This window comes from Pseudophryne corroboree, chromosome 2 (genome assembly GCF_028390025.1).
Source record: "Pseudophryne corroboree isolate aPseCor3 chromosome 2, aPseCor3.hap2, whole genome shotgun sequence".
Lineage (NCBI taxonomy): Eukaryota > Metazoa > Chordata > Amphibia > Anura > Myobatrachidae > Pseudophryne > Pseudophryne corroboree.
In genome coordinates, this window is record NC_086445.1 from 1,053,013,398 (window position 1) to 1,053,027,898 (window position 14,501).

Below are 14,501 nucleotides of genomic sequence, written 5' to 3' on the forward strand. Positions count from 1 at the left end.
CACAGTACCTCATGAAAGGTGTCCCCAGTACCTCCTGAAATGTGTCCCCAGTACCTCCTGGAAGGTGTCCCCAGTACCTCCTGAAAGGTGTCCCCAGTACCTCCTGAAAGGTGTCCCCAGTACCTCCTGACATGTGTCCCCAGCATCTCCTGAAAGGTGTCCCCAGCATCTCCTGAAAGGTGTCCCCAGCATCTCCTGAAAGTTGTCCCCAGCACCTCCTCAAAGGTGTCCCAAGTACTTTCTGAAAGGTGTCCCCAGCACCTCCTGAAAGGTGTCCCCAGCACCTCCTGAAATGTGTCCCCAGTACCTCCTGAAAGGTGTCCCCAGTACCTCCTGAAAGGTGTCCCCAGTACCTCCTGAAAGGTGTCCTCAATACCTCCTGAAAGGTGTCCCCAGTACCTCCTGAAAGGTGTCCCCAGTACCACCTGAAAGGTGTCCCCAGTACCTCCTGAAAGGTGTCTCCAGTACCTCCTGAAAGGTGTCTCCAGCACCTCCTGAAAGATGTCCCCAGTACCTCCTGAAAGGTGTCCCCAGTACCTCCTGAAAGGTGTCCCCAGTACCTCCTGAAAGGTGTCCCCAGTACCTCCTGAAAAGTGTCTCCAGTACCTCCTGAAAGGTGTCCCCAGTACCTCCTGAAAGGTGTCCCCAGTACCTCCTGAAAAGTGTCCCCAGTACCTCCTGAAAGGTGTCCCCAGTACCTCCTGAAAGGTGTCCCCAGTACCTCCTGACAAGTGTCTCCAGTACCTCCTGAAAGGTGTCCCCAGTACCCCCTGAAAGGTGTCTCCAGTACCTCCTGAAAGGTGTCCCCAGTACCTCCTAACAGGTGTCTCCAGTACCTCCTAACAGGTGTCTCCAGTACCTCCTGACAGGTGTCTCCAGTACCTCCTGACAGGTGTCTCCAGTACCTCCTGACAGGTGGGGCACTCTAGTGTTTTATCCCATTGTAAGCAAAGAAACTAGAACAGGAGATATCTGCAGTCAGTGAAGCTGCCCTCCCACCGGAAAATTATGAATATTAAGCCCACTCCATTATCCACCCCTCCCCTGCGTATTAAACACCCCCTACCACCCTGAAAGCCATGTACTGGGTCCCCTTCATTCATCCCAATGCCCCTTCTACAGGTTAGTGTTCTCCCTCCCACCCCATCTCCCCCCATCTGTGCAGTAAAGGAGTAATTAGCAGGAATTACTGCTCCAGCTCCTACATGCTGAGCGGAAGATAGAACACCCCAGGGTCCCGCGTGTACTCCCTGCACCCAATACAGATACACCACTGGTATTGGGAAGATAAATTGGGGTAAGATCATAATTGCCAACTTTCTGGCTGCCGCCAATAGGGCAGTGGGGGGTATTGCGCTGCATAGGGGGCAGTGGTGGAAGCATGAGGCAACATAGGGGGTGGTACAGTGCGGAGCAACTGCGTCATCATGGCCACGCCCCCTGTTATACAAGGGATTACCAGCATAGTACAGCAGGTGGCATGGCTATCATGACGCGATTCAGTGCAAACCTCATCATCAGTATAGAGACCACCCCCCACTTAGATCCGTGCATGCTTCTCTGAGGAAATGTGTATGAAATAGTCAAAAATCAGAAAAAAAAGAACTGCCCCCTCCTAAGCATAATGTTAGGGTCTCCTGCCCTGTGCTGCCACGTCGTCATGGCAACCAGGAGACAAGTGCTAGTGGAGTAACCTGAGCGCAGCTGATACTCCGGTTCGGGTCTTTTGCTGTGCAGTGGTTATAGGCTCTGTGCACGGCAGGGGATCCGGTGCTGGTTTTTGTGCTCACAGTCTGTGAGGTCTGAGTGGGGCGTGGACAGCACCTGCTTTATAAGGCCTCTTTTCAGGGTAAGCAGATGCTGCTGAATCTTTGTTGGTTAGTCAGTTCATGAACGTTAGCCAGTACTGTGTAGCTTTGTATTTGTTTGTTGCTTACTGCAAATAGGCCTGGGAATTTGGTATTACACTCTGCCAATCCAGACCTAGCAGTAAGACTGGAGTCAGTCGTTTAGCTTGCTGGGGTTCTGTTACTACTCTGTGAACTTAGCAAGTTTGCGGCTGTATTCTAACACTTGCCTGTCTAATCCTGTCTCACTGTGCTAGGTGTCAGGGGTCAGTTTAGTGGCAGTAAGCTGAACCTGTGCACTGCAAGTGAGAAATAGGATTGTGGAGACTCTCCTTGTGTCTATCATTCCATCTCTGACCAAGGAGTTTACTGCCACACCCGTTGGTAACCCTTTAGGGTTTTGCTGTTGCCCTTAGCAACAGCATTTCAGGTTCTCTACGTATTAAAACACAACATCTTGCTTTTTACATCTGAGCAGTTCTAATACAAGGGAGATACCCAGTTCCTTAGCCTCTGGGCTTCTCTGTTCACTTTGTGTGTATTTTGTTACCCTATCACCTTCTGTGTACGTTATGTCATATTCCCCAGTTTGTCTGTGAGTCCATTTGTTTTGCATAACAGTTCAAACACCAGTACATTCCTGCAGACACTGGAGTGCATAACAGTTCTGACACCAGTACTTTCCTGCAGGCACTGGTGTGCATAACATATTCAGCAGCCTAATACTCCTGTTGAAATTTTGTGGGAATATGGAGCATACCCCTCAAAATACGTTGCAACAGGTGGTCGATCAGGTGCAGGTCCTGACTCGACAATTTAATGATTTGTCCATTAAAATGCACACCTCCCAGGCTGCTGGCGGATCTCCCGCAGCAGCAGCACCTGCAGGGGTTAAGGAGCCGAAAGTAAATCTCCCGGATCGTTTTTCTGGAGATCGCTCGCAGTTCTTTTGTTTCAAGGAGAGCTGCAAGCTATACTTCCGGCTTAGGCCTCAGTCTTCTGGGTCGGAGATTCAGCGGGTGGGCGTAGTGATTTCCTTGCTACAAGGAGACCCACAGGTCTGGGCATATGGGTTGCAGCCTGACTGTCCGTCGCTTAAAAGTGTTGATGCTTTTTTTACGGCACTGGGCATGTTGTATGATGACCCTGACAAGACGGCCTCAGCCGAGGCTCAGATTTCGATCCTTAAGCAAGGGCGAAGGCCAGTTGAGGTTTACTGTACGGAGTTTCGGAGGTTGGCCCATGATACCCAGTGGAATGACCCAGCCCTGAGACACCAGTACCGAAGAGGTCTTTCTAACCAGATAAAGGACCAACTGGTACAATATCCCTTGCCTGATAGCTTGGATCAGCTCATGCAGTTATCCATCCGGGTGGATAGACGGCTGAGAGAGCGTAGGCTTGAAAGGGAGACTGAGATTTCCTTCCTTCCCAAGGGAACCTCAGACTCTGAGGAATTTTCTGAGGAGCCTATGCAGATTGGGGCTACCCGCCTCTCCTCGCGTGAGAAGACGCGGAGGAGACAGCAGGGGTTGTGTTTGTACTGTGGGAATAAAGGTCATGTGGTAGTATCATGCCCAGAAAAGCCGGAAAACTTCAGGGCCTGAGGGTGATGGGAAATATCCTGTCAGGCCAGAAGTCAGAATTTCCCAAGAAGACTTTTATCATTCCGGTGACCTTGAAGATCCTCGGTCAAACTGTCAAGACTGAGGCCTTTGTGGACAGTGGGGCCGACGGGGTTTTTATGGACCGCCAATTCGCCCTGAAACACTCTGTTCCCTTAGTACTCTTGGCATCGGAAATTGAGATTTGTGGGTTAAACGGGGAACCATTATCCCAAGGTAAAATTACCTCTTGCACTAGCCAGATTTCTTTGTTTATTGGAGCCACACACTCTGAAAAATTGTCCTTTTATGTGACTGTCTGTACTTTTGCCCCATTGGTGTTGGGGTTACCCTGGTTAAGGGCCCACAATCCTCAATTTGACTGGGTCTCTGGGGAGATTCTTAGTTGGGGTACTGATTGTTTCAGGAGTTGCTTGAGCCTTCCAGTCAGGCTCTCGCAGCTAAGTTTGCCAGGATTGCCAGGGTGTTATGCAGATTTTGCGGACGTGTTCTCCCAAAAAAGTTGCAGAGGTACTACCTCCCCATCGCCCCTATGACTGTGCCATTGATTTGTTGCCAAATGCTAAGCTTCCCAAGAGCAGGTTGTACTCCCTGTCACGTCCTGAGACTCAGGCTATGGCAGAGTACATTCAGGAGAACTTGGCTAAGGGATTTATCAGACCTTCACAGTCTCCAGTTGGGTCGGGGTTCTTCTTCGTGGGTAAAAAGGACGGTTCGTTGCGACCCTGCATCGACTTCAGGGAATTGAACCGTATCACGATTAAAAACTCATACCCACTGCCTCTCATTTCGGTCTTGTTTGACCAGCTTCGTACTGCCACCATTTTTTCTAAGATTGACCTACGCGGTGCGTACAATCTAATCCGAATAAGAGAGGGGGATGAATGGAAGACTGCCTTTAATACCCACTCAGGGCATTATGAATATTTGGTGATGCCTTTTGGGCTCTGTAATGCCCCGGCAGTCTTCCAGGATTTCATGAATGATGTGCTCAGGGAATATTTGGATAGATTCTTAGTTGTATACTTAGATGACATCCTAATCTTCTCCCATTCCCTGGAGGAACATCGGAAGCATGTACGCTTAGTCCTCCAGAAACTCAGAGACCACCGGCTTGGGGCGAAGCTGGAGAAGTGCGAATTTGAAGTTCAGCAAATCGCATTTCTAGGATATATTATCTCCCCAGAAGGTTTCCAAATGGAGGGTTCCAAGGTACAGGCAGTCCTGGATTGGGTGCAGCCCACTAGTTTGAAGGCGCTTCAGCGTTTCCTGGGCTTTGCGAATTTTTATAGACGATTTATCGCTGGATTTTCGTCTATAGTGGCGCCCTTGGTGGCACTCACTAAGAAAGGGGCGGATGTTGCTCACTGGTCTTGTGAGGCTAAAGCGGCTTTTGCCCGTCTCAAAAGGGCATTTGTTTCGGCCAAGGTGCTGCGACACCCAGATCCAGAGCGTCCTTTTGTGGTGGAGGTGGATGCCTCTGAGATGGGTATTGGGGCAGTGCTTTCTCAGATGGGAGTGTCTGATAATCGCCTTCATCCCTGTGCTTACTTTTCCCGTAAATTTTCACCTGCCGAGATGAATTATGACGTGGGTAACCGGGAATTGTTGGCTATTAAGGATGCACTGGAGGAGTGGAGACACTGGCTTGAGGGGGCTAAGTTTGTGGTCTCAATTCTCACTGACCATAAGAATCTGGCATATTTAGAGTCAGCGAAGCGTCTCAATGCCAGGCAGGCACGATGGGCTTTGTTTTTTGCTCGCTTTAATTTTTTGATAACATATCGCCCTGGGTCAAAAAACATCAAGGCTGATGCGCTCTCGCTGAGTTTTGCTCCAATCCAGGAGACCACCGAGGAGCCGTTGCCCATTGTTTCCCCATCATGTATTAAAGTGGGCATTACCCAGGACCTCTTATCATTAGTCCTCAGAGCACAGGAGCAGGCTCCTCCAGACCTTCCGGTAGGTCTTTTGTTTGTGCCTCCTAGGTTAAGACAGCGAGTGTTCCTGGAATTCCATGCCAAGAAGTCGGCAGGTCACCCGGGTATTGCCAGAACTCGGGAGTTGCTATCTAGGGCGGTGTGGTGGCCCTCGGTGGCTAAGGATGTGGATCAGTGGGTTCGGGCATGTGACATCTGTGCCCGAAATAAGACTCCTAGAGGGGTTCCTGTTGGCCCATTACATCCACTCTCTATCCCATCTAAGCCATGGACCCACATTTCAATGGATTTTGTGGTGGACTTGCCCAAATCCTCGGGGATGACAGCCATCTGGGTTGTCGTTGACAGGTTTTCGAAGATGGCGCACTTCGTTCCACTGGTTGGGCTGCCATCAGCCAGACGCCTGTCTGAATTATTTTCTGCTGCATGTTGTGCGTCTCCACGGGTTGCCACTTGATGTGGTCTCTGACCGCGGATCCCAGTTTGTGGCCAAATTCTGGAGGGCATTTTGTTCCGATCTCCAGATTTCTGTCAGCTTGTCGTCAGGCTACCATCCGCAGTCTAATGGGCAGACTGAAAGGGTGAACCAGTCCTTGGAGCAGTTCCTCAGGTGTTATGTCTCCAAGTGTCAGACTGACTGGGTTGCTCATCTGTCCATGGCGGAGTTTGCCTATAACAACGCGGCTCACTCTGCTACAGGGATCTCTCCCTTCCTTTGTGTGTATGGGCATCATCCTAAGGCCAATTCTTTTGACCCCCTGGACTCCACGCCTGGTGGTTCCTCTGTGGTTTCGGTCCTTAGAGGTATTTGGCGGAAAGTGAAGAAAGCCCTTGTGTCTGTGTCATTAGTGACCAAAAGGGTTTTTGATAAGCGGAAAAGACCCTGCAGCTTCAAATTAGGAGACTTCGTCTGGTTGTCTACCAAGAATTTGAAGTTGAGACAGCCATCTCATAAGTTAGGGCCCCGGTTCATCGGCCCTTATAAGATCACCAGGGTTATCAATCCGGTGGCATTTCAGTTAGATCTGCCCCGTTCTTTGGGTATCAATAAAACATTTCATTGTTCCCTTTTAAAACGGGCGATTAGTAATCCTTCTTCCAGTGGAAGACCTTCCCCTCTTCTGATACGTGGCCAGAGGGAGTTTGTTGTTGAAAGGATTCTTGACTCCAAGGTGGTTCGGGGTCGGCTGTCATTTTTGGTGCACTGGAAGGGGTATGGCCCGGAGGAGCGGTCGTGGGTGCGCAGTTGTGATCTTCATGCCCCCAGACTGATACGCTCTTTCTTCTCGCAGTTCCCCGATAAACCCGGTGGTAGGGGTTCTTTGACCCCTCGTCAGAGGGGGGGTACTGTTAGGGTCTCCTGCCCTGTGCTGCCACGTCGTCATGGCAACCAGGAGACAAGTGCTAGTGGAGTAACCTGAGCGCAGCTGATACTCCGGTTCGGGTCTTTTGCTGTGCAGTGGTTATAGGCTCTGTGCACGGCAGGGGATCCGGTGCTGGTTTTTGTGCTCACAGTCTGTGAGGTCTGAGTGGGGCGTGGACAGCACCTGCTTTATAAGGCCTCTTTTCAGGGTAAGCAGATGCTGCTGAATCTTTGTTGGTTAGTCAGTTCATGAAAGTTAGCCAGTACTGTGTAGCTTTGTATTTGTTTGTTGCTTACTGCAAATAGGCCTGGGGATTTGGTATTACACTCTGCCAATCCAGACCTAGCAGTAAGACTGGAGTCAGTCGTTTAGCTTGCTGGGGTTCTGTTACTACTCTGTGAACCTAGCAAGTTTGTGGCTGTATTCTAAGACTTGCCTGTCTAATCCTGTCTCACTGTGCTAGGTGTCAGGGGTCAGTTTAGTGGCAGTAAGCTAAAACCTGTGCACTGCAAGTGAGAAATAGGATTGTGGAGACTCTCCTTGTGTCTATCATTCCATCTCTGACCAAGGAGTTTACTGCCACACCCGTTGGTAACCCTTTAGGGTTTTGCTGTTGCCCTTAGCAACAGCATTTCAGGTTCTCTACGTATTAAAACACAACATCTTGCTTTTTACATCTGAGCAGTTCTAATACAAGGGAGATACCCAGTTCCTTAGCCTCTGGGCTTCTCTGTTCACTTTGTGTGTATTTTGTTACCCTATCACCTTCTGTGTACGTTATGTCATATTCCCCAGTTTGTCTGTGAGTCCATTTGTTTTGCATAACAGTTCAAACACCAGTACATTCCTGCAGACACTGGAGTGCATAACAGTTCTGACACCAGTACTTTCCTGCAGGCACTGGTGTGCATAACACATAACCACCCCCGGGCTCCACTAGATAATCCCACAGCCGGGGGACACACCCACTGGAGTGACCTCAATTAACCTTGCGGTCTGCGGTAGCCCACCGTTTCCCACTCATAGACTTCAATGGGGATTTTTACCCATTGAACTCTATTATGGGCTCTGCTGAGTGACAGGTGAGGAACCCATAGCCAATCAGGAGAGCACTACTATGTGGTGCTTCCTGGTTGGCTGGCGGGTCGCCAAGTTACATTTGTCACGTGGAAGCCCAGCATTCGGGAGAACATAATACGTGTGTGTGCACATGGATTGTGTTCAGTGCGCTGAATCGGGTTGCTCGGTTTGCCTACATGGACCCAAGAGAACCAATCTACACTGGAAATAGGTGAGTATTGTTTTTTTTTTTGTTTTGTGTTTTACAGGTACCCTATGGATTTCTACTTGGACAAGAGGACCAAATCGCTATGAGGGATGGTAGTTAAGTATATGTGTCAGAGCCGTAACTAGGCTTTTTGTTGCCCTGTGCCAGAAAGAGAATTGGTGCCAGCCCATATTTAAAATAGGGCCTGTGCGCACCAATAAGATAGGGGTGTGGCTTCATGGGGGAATGGGCGTGGTCACAAAATACTACCAATTCATATTACGCTGCACAGTAGTTTTCATTATTCAAATTACACCGCACAGTAGCGCCACTTTTACAAACTGCGCCGGGTAGAGTCCCCTGTCACACATTACACCAGGTAGAGTCCCCTGTCACACATTACGCCAGGTAGAATCCCCTGTCACACATTACGCCAGGTAAAATCCCCTGTCACACATTACGCCAGGTAGAATCCCCTGTCACACATTACACCAGGTAGAATCCCCTGTCACACATTACACCAGGTAGAATCCCCTGTCACACATTACACCAGGTAGAATCCCCTGTCACATATTACACCAGGTAGAATCCCCTGTCACACATTACACCAGGTAGAATCCCCTGTCACACATTACACCAGGTAGAATCCCCTGTCACACATTACACCAGGAAGAATCCCCTGTCACATATTACGCCAGGTAGAGTCCCCTGTCACACATTACGCCAGGTAGAATCCCCTGTCACACAATACGCCAGGTAGAATCCCCTGTCACACATTACACCAGGTAGAATCCCCTGTCACACATTACACCAGGTAGAGGCCCTGTCACACATTACACCAGGTAGAGTCCCGTCACACATTACGCCAGGTAGAATCCCCTGTCACACATTACGCCAGGTAGAATCCCCTGTCACACATTACACCAGGTAGAATCCCCTGTCACACATTACACCAGGTAGAGGCCCTGTCACACATTACACCAGGCAGAGTCCCCTGTCAAGCATTACGCAAGGTAGAGTCCCCTGTCACACATTACACCAGGTAGAGTCCCCTGTCAAGCATTACACCAGGTAGAGTCCCCTGTCACACATTACACCAGGTAGAATCCCCTGTCACACATTACACCAGGTAGAGTCCCCTGTCACACATTACACCAGGTAGAGTCCCCTGTCACACATTACACCAGGTAGAGCCCCTGTCACACATTACACCAGGTAGAGTCCCCTGTCACACATTACACCAGGTATGAGCCCCTGTCACACATTACACCAGGTATGAGCCCCTGTCACACATTACACCAGGTAGAGTCCCCTGTCACACATTACACCAGGTAGAGTCCCCTGTCACACATTACACCAAGTAGAGTCACTGTCACACATTACACCAGGTAGAGGCCCTGTCACACATTACACCAGGCAGAGCCCCTGTCACACATTACACCAGGTAGAGTCCCCTGTCACACATTACACCAGGTAGAGGCCCTGTCACACATTACACCAGGTAGAGCCCCTGTCACACATTACACCAGGTAGAGTCCCCTGTCACACATTACACCAGGTAGAGGCCCTGTCACACATTACACCAGGTAGAGCCCCTGTCACACATTACACCAGGTAGAGTCCCCTGTCACACATTACACCAGGTAGAGTCCCCTGTCACACATTACACCAGGTAGAATCCCCTGTCACACATTACACCAGGTAGAGTCCCCTGTCACACATTACACCAGGTAGAGTCCCCTGTCACACATTACACCAGGTAGAATCCCCTGTCACACATTACACCAGGTAGAGGCCCTGTCACACATTACACCAGGTAGAGACCCTGTCACACATTACACCAGGTAGAATCCCCTGTCACACATTACACCAGGTAGAATCCCCTGTCACACATTACACCAGGTAGAATCCCCTGTCACACATTACACCAGGTAGAATCCCCTGTCACACATTACACCAGGTAGAGTCCCCTGTCACACATTACACCAGGTAGAGGCCCTGTCACACATTACACCAGGCAGAGCCCCTGTCACACATTACACCAGGTAGAGTCCCCTGTCACACATTACACCAGGTAGAGCCCCTGTCACACATTACACCAGGCAGAGCCCCTGTCACACATTACACCAGGCAGAGCCCCTCTCACACATTACACCAGGCAGAGCCCCTGTCACACATTACACCAGGTATGAGCCCCTGTCACACATTACACCAAGTAGAGTCCCCTGTCACACATTACACCAGGTAGAGTCCCCTGTCACACATTACACCAAGTAGAGTCACTGTCACACATTACACCAGGTAGAGGCCCTGTCACACATTACGCCAGATAGTGCCCATGTCACATATTACGCCAGGTAGAGCCCCTGTCACACATTACACCAGGTAGAGCCCCTGGCACACATTACACCAGGCAGAGCCCCTGGCACACATTACACCAGGTAGAGTCCCCTGTCACACATTACACCAGGTAGAGTCCCCTGTCACACATTACACCAGGTAGAATCCCCTGTCACACATTACACCAGGTAGAGTCCCCTGTCACACATTACGCCAGGTAGAATCCCCTGTCACACATTACGCCAGGTAGAATCCCCTGTCACACATTATGCCAGGTAGAGTCCCCTGTCACACATTACACCAGGTAGAGTCCCTGTCACACATTACACCAGGTAGAATCCCCTGTCACACATTACACCAGGTAAAGTCCCCTGTCACACATTATACCAGGTAGAATCCCCTGTCACACATTACACCAGGTATAGTCCCCTGTCACACGTTACACCAGGTAGAGTCCCCTGTCACACGTTACACCAGGTAGAGTCCCCTGTCACACATTACACCAAGTAGAGGCCCTGTCACACATTACACCAGGTAGAGTCCCTGTCACACATTACACCAGGTAGAGTCCCCTGTCACACATTACACCAGGTAGAGTCCCCTGTCACACATTACGCCAGGTAGAATCCCCTGTCACACATTACGCCAGGTAGAATCCCCTGTCACACATTATGCCAGGTAGAGTCCCCTGTCACACATTACACCAGGTAGAGTCCCTGTCACACATTACACCAGGTAGAATCCCCTGTCACACATTACACCAGGTAAAGTCCCCTGTCACACATTATACCAGGTAGAATCCCCTGTCACACATTACACCAGGTATAGTCCCCTGTCACACGTTACACCAGGTAGAGTCCCCTGTCACACGTTACACCAGGTAGAGTCCCCTGTCACACATTACACCAAGTAGAGGCCCTGTCACACATTACACCAGGCAGAGCCCCTGTCACACATTACACCAGGTAGAGTCCCCTGTCACACATTACACCAGGTAGAGCCCCTGTCACACATTACACCAGGCAGAGCCCCTGTCACACATTACACCAGGCAGAGCCCCTGCCACACATTACACCAGGCAGAGCCCCTGTCACACATTACACCAGGCAGAGCCCCTGTCACACATTACACCAAGTAGAGTCCCCTGTCACACATTACACCAGGCAGAGCCCCTGTCACACATTACACCAGGCAGAGCCCCTGTCACACATTACACCAGGTAGAGTCCCTGTCACACATTACACCAGGTAGAGTCCCCTGTCACACATTACACCAGGTAGAGCCCCTGTCACACATTACACCAGGTAGAGTCCCTGTCACACATTACACCAGGTAGAGTCCCCTGTCACACATTACACCAGGTAGAGTCCCCTGTCACACATTACACCAGGTAGAGTCCGCTGTCACACATTACGCTGGGGAGGAAGGAGAGAGAGAGAGTCTGAGTGTGAGTTTACACTTACGTTTGCTCCAGAAGCAGTGCTAGCCTCCTCCTGCCCAAACACTGCAGAACAGAAGGGGAAGCCCAGCGGCGTAGTCCAGCACTACCTGGCTACCTATGAGACAGCTGTTGGCGGGCAGAGGCAGACTGATGTTCGCGGCTGCAGGTGCTGGCTAGGTCGCGGCGGAATGCGGGTAACGAGGACGGGAGGGTGATGTGACGGTTCTTCGCCCACAGTGCCTATGTTCTAGTTATGGCCCTGGTGAGTGTGAGTGTGTAAGAACGCTTTATTAAAGTTATACTATCACAGTGTGCATGTGTTGTGGTTATGGTAATATTTATTTTACAGAAGAACTACAGGTACCAGCGGGCCCTATAATGCCCCGCAAGCATTGTGGTTAACAGAGTACCAGCATGTGGGGGAGAATTGCTGGGACCTATAGTTCCACTGTAAAAGACAATATTAATTCTGTTTTTACACACTCAGGTAGGTTATTCAAGATGGACGCAGGTCTTGCTTTCCGCAGCTGGATCTGCGTCCATCTCCTCACACGCTGGGGGCCGCCCAGCACAGGGCAAGACCGCCCAGCATGTGTGGCGCCACCTCAGTATGCATCCACAATTTAATTGCGGAAGCATGGATTTTAGGTTGACCCCTGGCTGCACTGGCAGGCGGTCCGCTGACGTCTTATTGGATCGGCTGTGTGTGACGTCATGCAGCTGCCCCAAAAATTGCCCGCAATGTGATAACTGCACAAGTGCGATGCGGCCGCTGCGTGTGCGCAGTTTTGCCGTTGCCACATTAGCTGCCAACTCTGTATTAGGCCCTTAATGGACTATGATGTCGCCACCCACAGCCCAGGAACGCCGGGGACAACCCGGGCTAAAGCCCTGGCCCTTGGGTGCCCTGAAGGAGGGGGACCTCTTTATCTGGGGGTTCGGGGTCCCCAGGGAACCCTGGCTAGGGCCTACTACTTGTGGGGGGGATAATGCTGAGGTCACAGGAACCTTTATAAATGTGTCTCCCGGCTAGTGGAGCCTGAGGAGAGGTTTTATGTAATAGAAGGAGCAGCAGGGAAAGGGTACATTGTGTAATAGGAAGGGTATAGGGAGTAATAGATACTATAGAGTAAGTGTTATATGGGGTAATGAGGAGGAGTTATATGGAGTAATAGGTGGAGCTATATGAACTAAGAGGAGGAGCTATATAGAACAGTAGGAGGAGCTATATGGAGCAATAGAAGGAGTTATATGACCTAATAAGAGGAGCTATATGGAGTTATAGGAATATGTATATATATATATATATCTTGCTCTCTCCACAGATAAAATGTATGTTACAAGCGGGAATCCTAATGAGGAAAAACATGGCGACCTTTTTGTGCCCATCTTTGTGACACTTGCAGTTGTTATTATTATACTGGTGGCTGGAACGGTGATATTTAGAAGAAAGATCTTTTCTCCTAAACGTGAGTCATTGCCGCGGAGCATAAATATCCTAACAGCTGATGTATGACCTTGCGCATGAATCATTACACAAACACTTTACCGTACATAAACAAACAACATGGAGACTGAGGTTTGGCAGAGAGATGTTATCTGATTTATTTCAATAACGATAAACTTTAACTAGCTGTAAAGAAAGGGATTAGATAATGGCGGCAAAGAAAGAACAGCTAAGTCTCCTTCCCCAAACCGCAAAACTGCATCATCCTAACCAAACAAACTAACAACAAAACGGTATCCACTCAACCTTCTACCATGACTACCCACCCGTCCGGGTGATGTCGCTGCCCCGTCTAGGTGGTCCAGCCATTGTATACAGTCAATGAAGGTGAGCGCACCAAACACCTATAAATCAATCAATAAACAATCTATATATGACCTAAAACAGGTAACCTGCCATTCTTTCCCGCAAAAACAGCTACCCCATGCAAAAAAAAAGGGGAGGAAGGGCGGGAAGACAAGAAAAAGAGGCTGACTTCGCCTCCAACTAGCCCTTGTGACTGAAACTACCCCCTCCATCCCTGATCCTTACTGGATAGTCCTATCACCTGATACCCACAATGCCATCCCCCAGCCTGTTGTTTAACCCTCTCCGTTCCTATTCAATCACTACGCTCCTCGAATAGTGACAGAATGTGAGCAGGAGACATTTACACAACCGCATAGCTTCTCTACTTGTGCCTGTGCAAATAGGTTGCAGTAGTTCAGGAGGTGATGATGGTGGTATAGATCACTGTATTGGTCGCATCATGGCTAAGAAAAGGGAAATTCTAACATCAAGGCTGAGAGGAAATGTTCTGCTGACGGAGGGGGGTATAAGCTCAGTATAGGACATGATGAGGGGGGTATAAGCTCAGTATAGGACATGATGAGGGGGGTATAAACTCAGTATAGGACATGAGGAGGGGATATAAGCTCAGTATAGGACATGAGGAGGGGGTATAAGCTCAGTATAGGACATGAGGAGGGGGATATAAGCTCAGTATAGGACATGATGAGGGGATATAAGCTCAGTATAGGACATGATGAGGGGATATAAGCTCAGTATAGGACATGATGAGGGGGGTATAAGCTCAGTATAGGACATGATGTGGGGGATATAAGCTCAGTATAGGACATGATGAAGGGGGTAGAAGCTCAGTATAGGACATGATGAGGGGGATATAAGCTC

The 14,501-nt window shown here is 49.7% G+C and overlaps 1 protein-coding gene across 1 annotated transcript in view; it reads left to right on the forward strand.

The window, feature by feature from the left end:
* ICOSLG (inducible T cell costimulator ligand) overlaps positions 1-14,501 on the forward strand; it is a 120,033-nt gene that overhangs the window by 46,313 nt on the left and 59,219 nt on the right. The window contains exon 5 of the mRNA XM_063956900.1: positions 13,150-13,293. Within this exon, the coding sequence (XP_063812970.1) occupies positions 13,150-13,293 (144 nt within the window). The remainder of the gene's footprint in view (positions 1-13,149; positions 13,294-14,501) is intronic.